We start from the raw sequence: 19,435 nt of genomic DNA, 5'->3' as shown, positions 1-19,435 counted from the left end.
TTGAAGTAATATTTCAATTTAATTAAGTATAAAGACTTGAGGGGCCGTTTGGATTCGTGGATTTGTTAATCTTGGATTTCCCCAAAATCTCAGATGGGAGACGAGAGAAGGAGACCGTTATCTTGGATTTTAAGTAAGAAGTATATGTTTTAGAAATCTCTCCCTCATCCTTAGAGTTCTAAAACCTGGAAACATGGGATGATCTCCTACTATCTTGCCGGTAGAAAGAAAGGCGAGAAATAAAAAAACAACGGCCGGTCTCCTTCTCTTGTCTCCCATCTACGATTCTGAGGAAATTCAAGATTCTAAAATCCGTGAATCCAAACAGCCCCTGAGTTTCTTGACTGATCTTGAGTTTAAAGGGTCATATCGGTTTGATTGTATCAAAATGAAAAAAATCTAAGTAAAAGGATGTATTTTCCTTTTTCTACTATCGAGGGGTAAGCATTTACTATTTATTCACTTGACAGGCTTTATCAGCTGTGAATTGTTCAATTGCAAGGCCTTTTTTTTTTGTATTTTTTTACTTTCTTCTCAAATCAAGAGGAAAAAAAAATTAAAGAAATGAGAATCTACTTACCTTCTACTTAAATATTGCATTACAATATGGCATTTGAAAGGGAAGGAGGACAATTGTCCCCTTAACTTTTTGGAAAAAAAAATATACCTTTATTTTTTAATATTTTTTTAATACTCACCCCCTTTTTTTTTAAATATGCCCCCCTTTCCAATCATCCCTAAGATAGAAAATACGTTTAAAATTTTAATTTTACCATTTTTATATCCCTTCTTTCTAAAATATGCCCCCCTTTACTATAATATTGCTTTCATTTGTTTGGAGAAAAAAATTACTATAATTTTTGCCCCCCTTGTGCAAAATTTCTGGCATCGCCCTGCATTACATCGAAACCGACAAGATCAATTCTAAATATCAAATTTTGGGTACCACGCAAGGCTACATAAGTGTAGCAACTCCTTGTTCCCATGTTGATCTTACATAACCCCCCACCAAACAAAAGCAAATCTCCTTTATGAAGGTTGACAAAACCCTGTGGTTTAATATTTCTTGGTAGGATTATGCGATCCATGTGGGGTGAATTGGAATTGTCCAGACTTGTGGTGATTCATCAAATCAATGGACCCAATCACACCCACATGACAAATGCAAGCCCAAAAATTGATTGAAGTTAGAACCTGTATCTTAGTACGAAGGTGCTTTGTGTCTCAAATATTAGTTTATAGTTCAATCCCAGCTTACTTAAAAAGAGTGCCATTCTCTAACTAGTAGAACAGGCGCCTTGTTCAATTGGTAGAAAGGTAATGGTTCAATCCCACCTTACTTAAAAAGAGTGCAATTCTATAAATAGTAGAACAATCGCCTAGTTCTATTGGTAGCTAGAAAGGTGATGGGACATATGAAGTGATAAGGGAAACTATACATTAAATGGGTTTCATAGTGCTTGCCTATGAATAATCCAATTGCTTCTGAATCATAACAATTGCGTATTCAAGCAAACCTCTACTTTCAAACACATGTTTCATAGTGCTAGTCAAGGCTTTTGCAGCAAATAAATGTAGGGCTTTTTCTTGTAAGGGTTTTCCCTTTTTAAATTATTGTTATTATCTTCTTGTATTGTTAAAGGCAAGGATTTATGTCCTCCTCTTATAATTTTTATTCTCTTATTAATAAAATTTAAGGTGCCGCCCCAGGTTCCTAGATAAATTCCAGGTTTAAAAAACGACTGAATTCTAACATATTCCGTTTTCTTTCTCTTGACTATTCAGAAGTTAGTGCGCTTCTCATGTCATTAAGTGAAATTAATTATCCGAGATCAGTTTGATTATAGAAATGAAAATGAAAATGAAAATGAAAATGAAAATGAAAATAGTAATGTGACAATTCTTTCTTCTTAGTTCTGTTACTTAATTTCGACATTAAATGGGCAACATCAATGAAATTCTTACGTAAAATGGGCGTAAAACAAATTTTAGACCTGTTTTCAAGTGAAAAAATGGAGTAAATTTTACGCCCATTTTATGTCAAAAGAAAATAGGGATAATTACATTTACACCCCCTCTAGTTTTTGACGCATCCACTTCCACCCCTATAGTTTAAAACGTGACAAATACACCCCTGTAATTTCAATTTGTTTAAGGTTTGCCCCCTCAGCTGAAGGTTCGTCCATAGATTGAAGGGTTAGGATGATCCGACGGAGCTGATTTTTTGGGCACACCCTATCTATGTCAGGACCCATCAAATGAACGCTTTGGATCATCCAAATAATGTGGGCCCATACCCGAATCCAAACACTACCAAAAAATCATCCAAATAATGTGGGCCCAAGAAAATAAGCCTTATAGTTTGGTAGAGTTTAATTTTTGAGGAATGATTTGGTGTGTAAGTAGGGGTGTAAACGAGCCGAGCCGAGCCGAGCTTCGCCAGGCTCGGCTCGGCTCGTTAAGCTCAAAGGCTCGGCTCGGGCTCGAACCAGGCTCGGCTCGGTCAGGCTCGGCCAGGCTCGCGAGCTTGCGAGCCTTATCGAGCTCGGGTTATATTAAGTTCACATCCCTCATCTTCCCTGGACAGCCCTATTTAGTGTAATTTGACTACTTTTTTTACACTATGGGGGGTGGTCCAAGTAACAAATGGGGTTCCAAAAATGAAGTGACATATTTTGCCTCCCCCTTTCACTTCCTGGATAACCCTTTTAGTGTATATATTAATATATAATATATATTTAAATATATTAAATTCTTAACGAGCCTTAACGAGCCGAGCCGAGCTTGGCCTAAATCGGGCTCGGCTCGTTAAGCTTAACGAGCCTGGCAAGCCGGCTCGGCTCGGCTCGTTAAGGATTCGAGCCGAGCTTGAGCCGAGCTTTTTTCGAGCCAAGCTTGAGCGAGCTTCCGAGCCCGAGCCAAAATTGACACCCTTATGTGTAAGCAACATTAAGTATTCCAAATATCCGCTGTGACGGAAAAAGTCCTTGTAAAAAGACATAAAGACAGAAGAGGGCATTTCCGTCACTTTGCCAGGGTTCTGCTCAATTCGAGAACTCGGCCGAGTGGACTCACCGATTCATCCTACTCAAACTCGAGGGATGGTTAGAGATGAAAAAGCATAATCCCAACTCCAAAAGGAAACGAGGTCTTCGTATTAAGTATCGTCTCAATCTCCACCATACACGTGGACGTAATTAGGTCTGATCTAGTGGGGCCCACAAAGGATGTTAACTATCCAAATGTCTCAACCATAGTAAGCTGTCTGGGATTTTCTCTCATCGAGAGGATCTTGGTTCCAACTTGCATGTTGCAACAAATAAAGTGGGTCCACCTGGCCACGTGTACGGTTGAGATGGATAGAGCGTACTACTGAATAGAGAATAGAATCGTGGAAAGATGCACGTAGAAAAAAAGGGGCGTACGATAGCGATGGATAGAGAAAGAAAGCGACTTAATTTTCTCTCGCTTTAAGCAACTTAATGGGCGGTATGCAGGGATAGGATTCAAACCATAAACTTCCTCAAGAGAAGGGGGATGATGCTGATTGATCATTGCCCTTTATGCCTTTTGGACGGGGAATCGGATAGTCACCTTTTCATGCATTGCAGTTCTGCTCGATCTGTGTGGAGTTTGATTTTGGCTAGATTCGGTTTGAGTTGGGTATTTGCCTCCTCAATTTTGGATTTACTTGAAGCTTGGGAATGAGTGCTGTGGAAGAAAAAATGGAGAATTTTGTGGCATTTTTATTTGTTTTCTACGTTTTGGGAGATCTGGAAGGAAAGGAATGCTAGAGTTTTTGAAGGTGTTCACAAGCCTACACATCGAGTTTATGTTAATATTATTGCCTCTATTATTGCTAGGGTCAGGTGTTTACCCTCTTTTCAGTTTGTGTCCACCTATGATTTATGGGAAGGCTGGAGTATCAACTGCTTGGAGAAGTTATCTTGTCACAAGGTGGTGCAAAAGTGAATCCCACCTCCATCTGGTTGTCTGAAAGTTAACTTTGATGGGTCTAGCTTCGGAAATCCGGGTCCGGCAGAAGTATTGGTGGCCTGTGCTGCAATTCTCTCGGTACATCTGTTTGAGCTTTTTTAGGTCCTCTTGGTGTATGAGATTCCAGTGAGGCTGAAGTTAGAGAAGCTTATGAGGGTATCAAGCATTTGGATAGGGGGTCCTGTATATATCCATTGTGGAAGGAGATTCTTTAAATGTTATTAGATGGCTTCGAGGATCAGCTAAGCCCCCATGGAGATTTTGGTCTCTGTTCGATGAGATTGATGACATTGCTGGTGGGTCATCCATTGTCTTTCAGCACGTGCGCAGATCAGCAAACAGTGAAGTAGATTGTTTTGCTAGGGAGAGTGTTGAGAGAGAGGAGCTGGAATTCTTTGATTTCCACCCTCCTTGAGGGTGCTTGTATTTTTTGCTTTTCTGTTGCTTTTTCTTTTCTTCCTTGTTCCTATCTTTGGGTGACCTCCTTGGTCCTCCCTTTTAATATATTTGATTGCCTTTAAAAAAAATGGTGGAGAATGGAAGCTTACCGATTTCTCGCGATATGAGAATTTGCTTTTCTGACTGGGACTCCACGCCGTGTCCTCCTCCCGGTTGGTGGGCCCAACCATTAATTTGTTTATATCTTTACCATAAGATGATCCAAACTGTCCATGGGCCACATCACAAAAAAAGAAAATTTTCCACAGGATGATCCTAGCCCTCCGATCTAAAGAGAAACCTCTATAGGGTTGTGATCAATCCTATGGAAATGATTTTGGGGCAAAACCTATTTAGTTTGTGGCCCATCAAATGGATGGCTTGGATCATACTATGGTACGGACCGTACACTTCATTTTGAAAAATAAGGTTGTGGCCTACAATTGGGCCTTAATGCTACTGCACCACCCCGTCCATTTGATGGGCCACAACGTAAATAGGTTGTGCACCAAAATATCATTTCCACAGGATGATCCTAGCCGTCCAATCTAAAGAGAAACTGCATATTTACGATGGAGGGTTTGTGATCATCCTATGACAATGATTTTAGCGGCACAACTTATTTACATTGTGGCCCATCAAATGGACGGTTTGGATCATCCTATGGTTTGGGCCGTACAGTGATCATTTTGAAAAATATGTGTGGGACTACATTGTTCAGCGATCTAAACAAATTAATTGTTGGGACGGTTCATGCTAGAGAGAGATAAAGGTTGGAATAGTGTTACGGTTCATGCTGGATAGAGATAAAAGGTTGGGGTAGTAGTGTTGCACCGGCTGTGTACTAGAACGAGGGATTTTATCCTTAAAAAAGGGGGATATCACTGCCCTTTGGCCGTCCCCTCTCCTAATTTGAAGTTAGTTTTTTCCGATTAGTATAAGCAGAAATCTAGCATTGTTTTCCCCCTTTTAGGCCCCTTTTTAGATGTCTTAAAGGGAAAGCTAGACTCTCCTCAGTTCATCTTTCGATTAAATATCAAGGAGCCACCCATCTAGCATTGTGTTGCAAGGACGGACCCCACATGGGTCTACTATCTTAACCATCAAACAAGTGGGTCCCATCTTAAATTCTCAAAAATTAGATGAATATGGTCTTAAACAGCCAATCTGAGCATATTTTTTAAACCTGATTTGGGGTCCACACCCTTTGGATCATGGTTGTCCCCACCACTGGCTGACATGGATCCAATGGGGCTCCAAACATGTCCAAAATGTGTTGTGTGAGTGTTTAGTAGAGTATACAATGAAACATTGTACGAAATATAACAACTAAAAATAGGGAAATGATTTCTGTGCTCAAGTGTTTTGATAAAAATGCGCTCCACGTGTTTGTCGTGTAGTATTTAAAGGGATGTCAGGTGATATTAAGGTTCTCGAAAAGCTCTTAAAACCCTTTAAATACAACACGACAAACAAATGGAGCGCATGCTTATCAAAACACTTGAGCGCTGAAATCATTTCCCTAAAAATAATATTCATTTATAATAATTATAAATAAATCCCTTGGATGTGATGGTCAAGGATGAATATAATCAAGCAACAAATACAATATAAACAATGAGTAAGAGAAAATAAATTTAGATAATCAAAGGGATGCATTTTAATAAATATTAAATATAATGATCTACTTATGATATAAACATAATTAATGAAGTGAGGAACTTATAAATAATTAGAAGGGTTAAATCTTCCCTGCTCATTGCGATTTGCCGGTCCAATCAATAATCCGTGGAAAATGGATGGAGGCCCTGCATGAAAATCATGCATGGAAAAAATAAAATGGTGTCATGATTGTTTTGTATACGAAACCGAAGAAGATAAAAGAGGGGCAGTGATAAATCGACTACCCACCTAGAGGAGAGAGAAAGACACATGGGGAGTCGATTTATCAATTTGAGGAGTCAATTTATCACTCTCCTAAAAGAGGGGAAGTGATATTTACACCCCTTTTCATCACCAGGGACACCCAGCGTCAGTGTATCAATGGCAAAAAGAGGGCTCATGTTCTTTATGTCAGGAAAAATCCAGAGGCTTTGATTGCATAGTACACTGGCAAATGGGTGTCCCTGGTGATAAAAGGGGCGTAAATATCATTTCCCTAAAAGAGATATGTTTAATTCTTTCTTGTATTTATTGATAGAGAGAAAAAAGAAGAAGAGAAAAGGTCTTCCTTCTTATCTGTCGTGTGAGCAACCAAAATTAGAAAGGAGAAGTTAGGTAAGAAAGCTTGTATCTTTGTTTTTTGGGTCTTTGGTGGAAGAATGGGTCCATTTGGTTGCCACCAAAACAACATTTTACTGTGGAAAGAAATTAAATTAGGTGGAAGAATGGGTCCATTTGGTTGCCATGCACTGTTCATTCTAGCTACTTGCCTTGGCTGCAGGCTGCCACTGATTTTCTACCTAATTCCTTCCAAATCAAGAGGAAAGGGAAAGTAAACATATGTCTATCTAATTTTGTCTTTACTTGTAGAATATGATCATTTTACTTTTCTTCTACTCCTTAACAAGCAACCAAACAGAATAATGAGTTGGATTCTCGCATCAATAGAACCAAGATTTAATTTCTGCCAAAAAACAAAATCAACTGCTTATTTTTGATGAATGTGATGACTGTCCGGCAAGGGAGCAAGAGTGTGTGCATTGGATCATGATGTTTTACAAGATCAACCGTCTAGATTGATTGAACAGATCATCTCATATCATCTCTATGAAAATACCCTATAAAATGAATGTAGTGATCAAGCTTCCCAAATTAATAGTTTTTCCCAGAGTGGTTTGCAATTTTTTTTTTTGACAAATATCCGAAAATGTTTCATGGGTATCTTATTAAAATTCACCATATTTGGACTCTATGAACTTTGAATATTTGACTTTTATTGAAATTTTTGACAGTGGACAGTAGAAAATTATGATGCATGAGTATATTTACACTGTATCTAAGGTCTTTGATTTCTTGCTTAATCCATGCGTATATTTACACTGTAGTCTTTTGCTCGATTTAATAAAAGATGGGGTTTCCTAATCCTATACCTACGTTAGACTCTCCTCAGTTCATCTTTCGATTAAATATCAAGGAGCCATCCATCTAGCATTGTGTTGCATGGACGGACCCCACATGGGTCTACTATCTTAACCATCAAACAAGTGGGTCCCATCTTAAATTCTCAAAAATTACTCTAACGAGATGAATATGGTCTTAAACATCCAATCTGAGCATATTTTTTAAACCTGATTTGGGGTCCACACCATTTGGATCATGGTTGGCCCCACCACTGGCTGACATGGATCCAATGGGGCTCCAAACATGTCCAAAATGTGTTGTGTGAGTGTTTAGTAGAGTATACAATGAAATATTGTACGAAATATAACAACTAAAAATAGGGAAATGATTTCTGCGCTCAAGTGTTTTGATAAAAATGCGCTCCACGTGTTTGTCGTGTAGTATTTAAAGGGATGTCAGATGATATTAAGGTTCTCGAAAAGCTCTTAAAACCTTTTAAATACTACACGACAAACAAATGGAGCGCATGCTTATCAAAACACTTGATAGAGAGAAAAAAAGAGAAAAAAGATGTCATTCACTTTCTCAGTAATGTTTGGTTGCCATGCACTGTTCATCCTAGCTACTTGCCTTGGCTGCCACTGATTTTCTACCTAATTCCTCCCAAATCAAGAGGAAAGGGAAAGTAAACATCTGTCTACCAAATTTTGTCTTTACTTGTAAAATATGATCATTTTACTTTTCATCTACTCCTTAACAAGCAACCAAACAGAATAATGAGTTGGATTCTCAAATTAGAGTTCTCAGGTAGATAGTTACTACAGATAGGAGCTGAATCCTTTGATCAAGAATATTGATTGTAAGTTTATTGATTGTGATGTGAGATTTTGATAGAATTAATCTACGAGAAAGTAGATGTTTAATTCCTTTGTAGTTTTCTAAACTTTAGAATGAGGCATTAAAAAAGGCTAATGATATGGGCACAACACAACCATGTTTTGATAATGAGTCGAAATCACCCTGTCTTCTATGTTTTAAGCAGCTGATTACAATTTCCAAAAAGATCTGACAGCCTTTGAGAGGTGCTTAAAGAATATAATACAAGTAGACCGTGTCCATTATCAAAACATTAGTGTTGCCAAAAAAAATCAATATTTTTTCAGTTAATATTTGGTGGGGACTGATATCTGCAATACCATATTTTTATAATGACACCACTATCTTCATTTTTACAATTTTTTAACCATATGTCAAAGGTTATTAAATTAACCGGAAAACTCACAACAGCCAATCAGAAGCCTGTAAAAGAAAGTGATTAGTGGCATTATCAAAACAGAGTTTTTATACACCGCACGCGAAGTCTAGTACTTTTTCAAAAATTACTGTGGGGCTCACTTCATAGAATTTTATGATGGCTAGTGATATTGGTATTGCCATGTTTCGATTGCACTAACTCGCCTTGTATTTTCTCTGTTAATTCGTTTTCTGAGAGCTTTTAGGGAATTGTAATAACCTCTGACAGGTAGTTAATCATTAAAAGACAAGGTAATTTAGTGCAATTATTTAAACATGGCAGTGCCAACATCAGTAGCCTTTTGTAACAAGGGGGTTTGTTAGGAACCATCACAACAAGCATTTCGCGGCATGGCTGTCGCATGTGAGAGCAGCCACCTCAGATGAATTAAATGAATAAGACAAAATATGAGCTTATTTGGCTGCTCTCACATGCAACAACCCATCCGTGAAATGCCTTCTGTGATGGTAATGAATCAGACAAAATTTGAGCCTAGATGGTGCTCTCACATACAACAGCCCAACCGCAAAATGCCTTCAGAGATGGTCCCTAGCAAATCACTTGTAACAAATGCCGCAAATACCACATTCTTCGCGACTGACCAAAGTCTACCGATGGACACGCACGGGTGTGAATAAAGAAGTCAATCCAAATAATTAGGGGTGCAGCTTGGGTCGGGTTGGGGCCCCAACCTGACTCGACTCGATTTCCAACCAGACGAGGGTCAACTCGACGCGATCCGAGGAACCCTTTCTTCCAACCCGAACCTGACTTGACCCAAGTTCAACCATACCCAACCTGAGTTCAACCCGACCCAACCTGAGTTTTTAAGGTTACAAAAAAAATTGATAAAAAATTTCGGGTTTCACTAGGGTCGGGTTGGCCAGACCCTCAACCCGAACTCAACCTGTGTTACCCCGACCCGACTGTTTTTTTTGGCTCAACCCGATCCCAGTTGCACCCAAAATGTGATCATTTTATCCCCTATTATACTAATCCCGAGGGTCAACTTGGTCAATATATTTTATTGGTTTTATTAAAGAGAGGTTTGACCTCACTCTCTTCTGCAATTAAATGCAATTAAAGCTAGAGTTTTAATTTTCTGCCATGGCCACTAGACGACTATCTTCATTCATCTCTCAATCTTTCACTTCTTCTTCATATTCTCGATTAGTAGGTCATGGTAATATCTTTCTTCTTCTTCTTCTTTTATCATTATCAGTTTGATTGAATCCATGCAGTTTGCATGCTCTATAAAAGGATTTGACTGTCTTGGGTCATATTTTTAATCTAAATTATTCTTCTTTTCTTTTATGTGTGTTTGTATAGTCTGGTTTGAGTGATCTGAAAAAAAAAAACTAAAACCTGAATACATGCAGGATTGTAAAATCCTGAACTTCACAAGCTAAAATTAACCTGGATTTTATAAGGTAAAGCCTGGATTTTACATCCTGAATTATGGGCTTGGGGTTTTTACTTTTTATTCATATACTAGGATTTTAATTAGTAATAAAACGAAAATCGTGTTTATGAAGTTCCAATGCTTCTCCTATGGGATGATTGTTTGGGTGAGTTTTTTTTTAATTTCATTATTGATTCTGTATCTCTGGTGTTTTATAGCTATCTTATATCAGGTGTCTGATCAGAAAGCTTACCAAATTGCCAAGTTGAGATAATTTTTCTGGAACTAAAAAATAAAACAGAACAAGTCATGAAGATAAAAAAAGTATGAATTATATGGAGAAGATTTTGTGGTAATTTGACATTAATGACATGCTATAGGTGTGGGGATTAGGACTAAAGCTTAAACACTGAAATTGTTTGATGTAATTTGACATTGATGAGATCATATAGGTCTGGGGATTATAACTAAAGCTTAAACACTGAAATTCTCATAAACTGTGTAACTTGATCAGAAGTTATATGACTTCATCTTCACATATCAAAAGTAATTAATAAAGAAGCTACTTAATTCCATAATGATAAGTAGCAATTTTTGAAATACAGAAAAATATATTAAAGTTATATTTGGAATATATTAAACCTACTGTGTAAGTAGCTGTTGGATATATATTATAAGCCTGAGGGCATAGTTGTCATTGTACTTATCTTTCTCTTTATATAAATACATTAGTGAGGAGGAGTTTTCCCTAACTCACTTTTCTCTTCTCGAAATCTTTCTCTCAACATGGTATCAGAGCCCTAGGGTTTCTGATCCTTAGGGAAACCTTTTAGCCTCCATCTTCTCCATCTCTCCCACTCCCTATCCCTCACCCCCATCTCCCTCTCTCCCGCGCCCTAACCCTCACCCCCCTCTCCAACCCCACTCCAGGCCCCGCCCCTCTCCAGCCCCCCTTCAGGCCTCGCCCCCTCCTTCCCCTTCCAGGCCCCTCTGCCCCACTCTTCCAGGCCCCGCCCCCTCTCCACTTCCCCCTCCACCCTCGCTTCCCCCCTCGCCCCCCGTCTGTACCCCGCACCCCCGTCTGTCATTGCTTCTGACAGATCCCCTTCCTCTGTCATTGCTTTTTTACATGGCAACTTCCAGGAGGAAGTTAATATGGAGTAGCCTCCAGAGTATGCTGGTCAGGGGGAGATGTCCTCCTCTCTTTGTCGCCTTAAGAAATCACTGTATGGCTTGAAACAATCTCCACGAGCATGGTTTGGTAGATTCAATGAGGCCGTCATACGCTTTGGACTTAGATAGTGTGCAGTAGACCATTCAGTGTTCAGCCATCAATCTTCTGCAGGGTGCATTCTGTTGATTGTGTATGTTGATGACATCATCATTACAGGTAGTAACTCAGGGGGAATTCAGAGATTGAAGACTTTCTTACAAAAAGAGTTTGCTATAAAGGACTTGGGCCGCCTCAGATACTTTCTTAGGATAGAGGTGGCATATTCCTCTCATGGGATATCTTTATCACAGAGAAAGTATGTGTTGGACTTACGGGAAGAAACAAGAAATCTTAGAGTAAAACCTGTATCTGCGCCTATGGATCCCAATGTAAAGCTTATTCTAGAGGAAGGGGATCTGTTGGAAGACCCTGGCAGGTATAGAAGACTGATTGGTAAGCTCATATATCTCACTGTTACTCGCCCAGATATCTCTTATGCAGTTGAAGTAGTTAGCCAGTTTATGAGTGCTCCTCGTACCTCTCACCGGGCAGCAATAGTTCATATTCTCCGCTATTTGAAAGGGGCACCAGGAAAATGATTGCTATTCAAGAAAAATGGACATGTCAGGGTAGAAGGATATTGTGATGCAGATTGGGCAGGATCTCCAGCAGATAGGAGATCAACTACGGGTTACTGCACCTTTGTTGGTGGCAATCTAGTGTCGTGGAAAAGTAAGAAACAAGAAGTAGTTTCAAAGTCCAGCGCCAAGGCAGAATACCGAGCTATGTCCCATACGAGTGGGGAGCTTCTTTGGTTACGTTCCCTCATGACAGAGATTGGTTTTTCTTCTTCTCCTCCAGCTCAGCTTTATTGTGATAATAAGGCTGCGATTCACATAGCCACCAATCCCGTCTTCCATGAGTGAACCAAGCATATAGAGGTTGATTGCCATTTTATTCGCCAGAGAATCCATAGGGGCGAGATACATGTTTCCTTTTCTCGATCTGTGGACCAGTTAGCAGATATTTTCACCAAACCCTTGCCTAAGTCGAAGTTAAATGATATTTGTAGCAAGCTGGGAATGTATAATATCTACATTCCAGCTTGAAGGGGAGTGTTGGATATATGTAATAAGCCTGAGGGCATAGTTGTCATTGTACTTATCTTTCTCTTTATATAAATACATTAGTGTGGGGAGTTTTCCCTAACTCACTCTTCTCTTCTCTAAATCTTTCTCTCAACAGTAGCTATTTTTGGAATATGTTAAAGCTTAAGTCTGTCTTTGAAGCCTTCTAAAATCGATTTATGTTTTCAGAACCACTGTCATCTTTCACTGGTGGATTCCTTGCATCATTTGCTGATTTATCTTGCATATAATCGTCTAGCTATGCTGTAATTTCACTATGTTAGAACTAATCCCTTGTCCTCATTCTTATCTGTATGTTAAAAAATTAGACACTTTTAATATATTCTATTTTCAGTTAACCTCTTCCTGGTCTGATTGGTTGAAATATTTCAAGTACTTGAAAGCCTTCTATTCTGAGCTCCCATAATGTTCCAATTCTTCTGGAAATGAATTTTCTTTCTTATTGCTGTAGTTTTAGTGGACCTTTTTCGTTGAATGTAATGTGTGTCATAAAATGTATCTTCAGGCCGAAATTCTAGTTGGGCCAGAAGTGTCCATTGGTTTGGCACCGCCATTGCAGCTGAAGAGCCTATTACGCCACCTGTTCAAATAAACTTTACGCAACTGCTAATCAATGGGCAGTTTGTGGATTCAGCATCAGGTGTATTTTTTATCCTTCAACTCATCAATAAGTATATATTTCTGAACCCGTACGGGTGTGGCTCTTTAGCTTAAAGTCATGGGTATGCTCCCCATTGACGCGAGTTCAAATCCCCCTGGGCTTACCTGATGCGTATGGTTTACGGGTGATTGCACGCATCCGTAGGGAATGGTCCCGCCCTAAAATTGGAGTGGGGATACCCTAGGTCATCCAAAAAAAGTATATATTTCCACTCTGCCAACTGTACTTGTGATTTCCTTGTGCCAGTGAAGCATCTGAATACCCAATATTCACTCCTTTAAGGCATTGTGTGTGTGAAAATGATGTTGAGAATTTTCTTTGGCCTCAGGGAAAACCTTTCCAACCTTGGACCCTAGGACAGGAGAAGTAATTGCTCATGTTGCTGAAGGTGAGGCAGAAGATATTGACCAAGCTGTCTCTGCTGCTCGCAAGGCATTTGATGAGGGACCTTGGCCAAAAATGACCCCATATGTAATAATCCCTAATTTGAGTTATATGAGGCTCAATCTGGGTTAATATGTGATGGGTACTTCTATTTGAATTATGCTGAAATTCTTTTAACTTGCTATCGACAATTTTCCTTGTCCAGGAAAGATCATGTATACTTTACCGCTTTGCTGATTTGATTGAAAAGCACAATGATGAAATTGCGGCACTTGAGACTTGGGATAATGGGAAACCTTATGAACAGGCTGCTAAATCTGAAATTCCAGTGTTTGCACGCTTAATGCGATATTATGCTGGTGAGATAAATGAAAAGATATAATTTAAAATGCTTTGATCTATTTAAATGTTGTCTTCAGCATGATTAGATGAAGTTAGTGTAGCTCTGAGCTTTTGTTCGAAAATCGCAGGTTGGGCAGACAAGATTCATGGACTTACTGTACCAGCTGATGGACCCCACCATGTGCAAGTTCTTCATGAACCAATTGGTGTTGCTGGTCAGATCATTCCCTGGAACTTCCCACTTATTATGTATGCTATGAAGGTCGGGCCTGCATTAGCATGTGGTAACACTATTGTAATGAAAACCGCTGAGCAGACACCTTTATCTGCTTTGTATGTGTCAAAATTATTCCTTGAGGTAAGAATTGGCTTCTATTTTATTTTCTATCAGAATTGATTATGGGCTTCACTAATTTATACTATCCTTTTCAAAATTTGAATATCTTATGTTGCATTTGCATGATAACTTGTTGTTTGATATATAATTGGGAGGCCTTTCACTTTCCCGAAAATGCCAGTGCATCTACAGTGGGCAGTCTCATCTTATAAAATGCTAATGTATTTTATGAGTAATCAGACAAGAATAGGATTTTATGCACTGAAATATTGTGATCTTCATTGATGTTAGGAATGAATTAATAACTTCAACCTTGAACAGGTATGTTAGTTATTGACACATCTATACTGTTATTGAAAAAGGTATTATAGCAGAAACTTTAATAAATATATAATGGTATTAGATGTTTAAATGTATAACTAGACATACTCTTTAAAACATAAGAGGTGAACCTGGTTTATATCCCATTGCCACTCGATGGAAAAAACAGGTTTACTAGTTCAGTGATACGCTCTTGGCATGGTTTGATGGTTTGCAGTTTTCTTCACTTGGTATGTTATGGTTACTTGGTTTGCTTCCAAATCCTTTTTTTCTTTGCTAATTTGGTTTCCATTGGTTCTTCACTCGCAGTGATGCACATCTTGTTTTGTTCTTTTGGTTTGATAATCTGGTTTATATCGTGCTCAAATTCAAAGTTTGATACGCTCTTTCAGTGAATAATATTATTTCAGAGTCAGACCACCTTTATCATCAAGTACTATTAAAACCTATGCACATTCGCTATAAGATAATATATCAGGTAGTTATCTTAAAACACATTTATTGATTTCACCAGGTGTGATTAAACTCCATCAACAACTTTAAAAAATGAAAGAAAAGAGTTTAAGCCACTTTTGGTTCTTTAGTATATGCATAGGCTCGAGGGACCGTCAAGACTAAAAGGTAGCGGGAAACTTGGGAACTTCTGTTTTGATTGGAGCAAAGAGTTTTCTCAACAGGACTGACTTATACGTTAGGTGCCAAAATAACCACTTAGATCCAAAACAAGCGGACCAGCTAACCTTGGTCTGACATGGGTATGCAACATCTGTGTCGTACATTGTGTAATTTATTTAGCGCTATAAGTAGATACTGACATCGGTTCTTCTGGCTAGAAATACTCTAACTGCTAACTATATATAGTGTTGCAGAGTCTTATCAACATTGTACTTTTACCATCTGTTTTGCTGATATAAGATCTGAGTCAAAAGCATTCCAAGAAATCAGGCTTTTTTTACTTTTCTTGTTTCTAGTTTTGATGGAAAATTTTGTTGACGCTGAATAAAATCCAACAATCTTTTTTCTTCACTTAAGTAACATCCCGCCTTCTTTTCATTTAAAACAAAAACTATCCTGCATTCTTATGTGCATTTATCTATGGCAGGCAGGGCTTCCTCCTGGTGTTCTGAATGTGGTTTCTGGATTTGGTCCAACTGCCGGTGCAGCTCTTGCCAGCCACATGGATGTGGACAAGGTGTTACACTGGTGTGATTTTTTATTTGAGATCTTGTTCTTGCAGGGAATACGTATTGTCATGGATATGTGATTGTTCGTCCTCTTAATGAATTTAATTCCATTATTACTATGAATTGGCTATCTAAAATTATATAATAATAAATGGCATACATATATCTACGGTTCAACCACTGTCACCACAATGTGGAATCAACATTCTTGGAATTTATTTAGTTTATAAATTGTAGAACACTACCATTCAAAATAAATAAATAAATAAATTGTAGAACACTTACACAGTGCTATTAAGAAATCATCTCTGTCCTTTTCCCCCTGGTGAAGTCATCCAACATATGCTATTCAGGTATTGTATGTACTATGTGGGTTGGGTAGCGTACAACAGGTAATTGCAGAACAACTCTCTCACTACTTTAAGCAGGAGTACAACCTGGCTCTTATTTACACTGAAATATTCCATCTAATCCTGTTGATATGTAGAAACTCATAATTTGAGAACCAACACAAACCTGTGGATTTCTTTCATAATATCTGCAGTCAGGTGAGTTTTGTCAAGTTGGAGGGGAAGTCAACTATTATGAGTGCCTAGGGGTGGCCTATCTTTTTGACATCTTTTCTCATTCTTCTTCTTATATTGTTTAAGCTTCCTTCTGCAGATTCCACCAGTTCTTAGTGTTCAGTTACTCTTCTTGTTGAGAATACTAAGTCAACATTGTAGAAAATTTTATTGTTATAACCGTGCCTTTTGTATGCCAGAAATGTATAAAGAATGAAAACAGGTAACACTGTTATTCTGCATTACCTATCATATCATTTTGAGTTCACACTTTGTACATATCCTACTTAAATAAAAAAAAATTTCTTTTGGTAGGAAATCTGTTTTTCAACTAGTTAAAATTAATATTTTCTCTGCCTATCTAACAATTGTTTCAATTCTATTTGCAGCTTGCATTCACAGGATCAACTGATACTGGTAAGACCGTACTTCAATTGGCTGCAAAAAGCAATCTTAAGCCTGTGACATTAGAGCTTGGAGGGAAATCTCCTTTCATTATATGCAAGGATGCTGATGTTAATAAAGCCGTAGAGCTCGCACATTTCGCTCTGTTTTTCAATCAGGTTTATCTTGTCAATTCTTTGTAAGAATTATACTGGATTTCTTGGAGGATGGGTTTCTTTTTTTCTTTTTGATAACTAAGGGTGAGCTATATACAGGGACAATGTTGTTGTGCTGCGTCTCGTACCTTTGTACATGAAAGTGTGTACGATGAGTTTCTAGAAAAATCAAAAGCACGTGCCATGAGACGTGTTGTTGGTGATCCTTTCAGAAAAGGTGTTGAACAAGGTCCTCAGGTGATTAAACACATTATTTTTCTCTTTTCATTTAAACAGTGGATAGGAAATCACTGTTGTAATGAGTTGTGAAAATTACTATCCAACTCCACTAAAAACTATCATATTCATCTGTTATTTGTCATGGTTTCCTGAAAAGGGGCACTCTCTGTAGAGTTGTGTACTGCATTTATGCTTTTGTATCCCAACTTGTTTTGTGATTAACTATCTCTAGTCATACAAGTTGTTAGTTTAGTGATATTGTTCTGTGTTCCTTTTGTATTCAGATTGATTTACAGCAATTCAACAAAATCATGAAGTACATAAAATCCGGCATTGAAAGTGGGGCCACTCTTGAATCAGGAGGTGATAGATTTGGCAGCAAAGGCTACTATATTCAGCCTACTGTATTCTCAGATGTCAAGGTATCATTTACTTCACTCTAACCACTAACAAATCCAAAATTAGGTGATTATTATGAGGACTAATCAAATTTTAATGCTTATGTTAATAAGGATGGCATGCCGATAGCACAAGATGAGATCTTTGGCCCAGTCCAATCCATCTTGAAGTTCAAGTGAGCCTATAAACTGTCGAGAAACATCGGTTTCTTCTCTTTTCATTTTCCAAAATGGGTTCTCCATTTCTAATGTTTGTGTTGTGATTGATGACAGGGACATTGATGAAGTGATAAGAAGAGCAAATGCTACGCGTTATGGGTTGGCTGCAGGGGTTTTCACAAAGAGTATTGATACTGCGAACACGTTAGTTCGCGCACTTAGAGCTGGAACTGTGTGGGTTAATTGCTTTTATGTTTTAGATGCTGCAATTCCCTTTGGCGGGTTCAAGATGAGTGGGCAGGGCCGAGAAAGGGGCATCTACAGCCTTACTAACTACCTCCAAGTGAAGGCTGTTGTTACTCCTTTGAAGAACCCAGCATGGCTGTAATGTAATCTCCTGATTCTCTCTGTTTCTTTTAGTATGACAATGGCTAGTTCGGAGAATGATGGCACTGATAAGTTAGCTTGTGATTTCAAAGCATTGTATATAGCTTAGGACGATGGATCTTGTGGTCTATTATCAACATCCCTAGTGTGGATTTATTATGAATATCTGTAGTATCTCTCTTTAAGGAGTGTGATATTAACTCTTCCTACTAGAAATAGATTGATTTGACCATATCTAGTTGTTGGGCCCGGGTAGAACTCACACTTAAAAGCTAGCTGTTAAGGGGAAGATGCCCAAGTCCTAATAGGCATTCCACATCAGTTGCTCTTTCCCGATGTGGAATTGTTGCTTTCGCGTGGAACCCCAACACTTGTTACAATTTTAATGGAAATAGATGTCAAATAACACTGGTTACATTTTGGATGGAAATTGTTGAAGTATAAATGATTAGATAACACCAACTCTAACTAGGCTTAGGGTTCAGAACCCAACTTCTTGATGTTAAACATCCATGGGTACGGCCAACCCAAAAGAGGGGCCACATGTGGGGGAAGGGGAGTGTTGAAGTATAAATGATTAATTATAACACCAACTCTAACAGCTTAAGCTTTTGGAGTAATTGGCTGTTTCACAGAAATAGATGTCAAATGCAATTCAGCTTAATAAATGCACTTGTTGGGATGGACCAATGGGGGAGCCCTTCAGTTTATCACTCCTGTAATTATAATTTCAACCTAGTGCCAACATTAGTAGCCTTAAAAAATGTTACTGATGTTTGCACTACAATGTCTTGATAATGAGACGAGCTCATCTTGTCTTTTCTTTTTAATTGGCTGCTGAGAAACTTTTGAGAATTGTAATAAGTTTTGACAGGTGGTTAAATAATAAAAGATAAGGTGAGTCTGTCTCAGTAGTGCAAATATCACTAACTTATATTGTCCTCTATTCTTTAAATAAGGGATTCTAAACTCACAGGAGCCCTTGTAGAAAAAGGGTTACCAGGGCAGCACCATTGGAGCCACGTCAACCTGGGTAGGGGTGCAACTCGGGTTGGGTTGAGACCAACCCTAACTTGACCCGAGGAACCATTTACTCAACCTGAACCCGGACCCGACCCGACCCAACCCTAGTTTTTAAGTTTGCCAAAAAAAAAAAAAAAAAAAATGATAAAAATGTCGGGTTTCACTCGGGTTGGATTGCCCAAACCCTCAACCCGAACCTGAACCCGAACCCGAACCCGAACTCAACCCAACCCGATCCAACTTTTTTTCGGGTTAAACCTGACGGGTTCGGGTTGAACCCGACCCAAGTTGCACCCCTAAACCTGCGTACATAACCGCACTGATAACAATAAAAGCAAATGGC

At 38.6% G+C, this 19,435-nt stretch overlaps 1 protein-coding gene across 1 annotated transcript; it reads left to right on the top strand.

Annotated features, from left to right (window-relative positions):
* Positions 1-9,817: 9,817 nt before the first annotated feature.
* LOC143856213 (aldehyde dehydrogenase family 2 member B4, mitochondrial-like) lies at positions 9,818-18,232 on the top strand. The gene is made up of 11 exons (XM_077366356.1): positions 9,818-9,974; positions 13,060-13,194; positions 13,544-13,686; positions 13,805-13,958; positions 14,070-14,299; positions 15,702-15,791; positions 16,736-16,909; positions 17,006-17,143; positions 17,410-17,547; positions 17,638-17,699; positions 17,797-18,232. The coding sequence occupies exons 1-11, from the start codon at positions 9,899-9,901 to the stop codon at positions 18,068-18,070; spliced, it is 1,614 nt and encodes a 537-aa protein (XP_077222471.1). The 5' UTR covers positions 9,818-9,898; the 3' UTR covers positions 18,071-18,232.
* Positions 18,233-19,435: the final 1,203 nt, after the last annotated feature.

Source organism: Tasmannia lanceolata, unplaced genomic scaffold (assembly GCF_043159265.1).
Source record: "Tasmannia lanceolata isolate RefF3 unplaced genomic scaffold, GAP_Taslan_0.1 ptg000023l, whole genome shotgun sequence".
NCBI lineage: Eukaryota > Viridiplantae > Streptophyta > Magnoliopsida > Canellales > Winteraceae > Tasmannia > Tasmannia lanceolata.
This window is presented reverse-complemented; position numbering and strand designations above follow the sequence as displayed.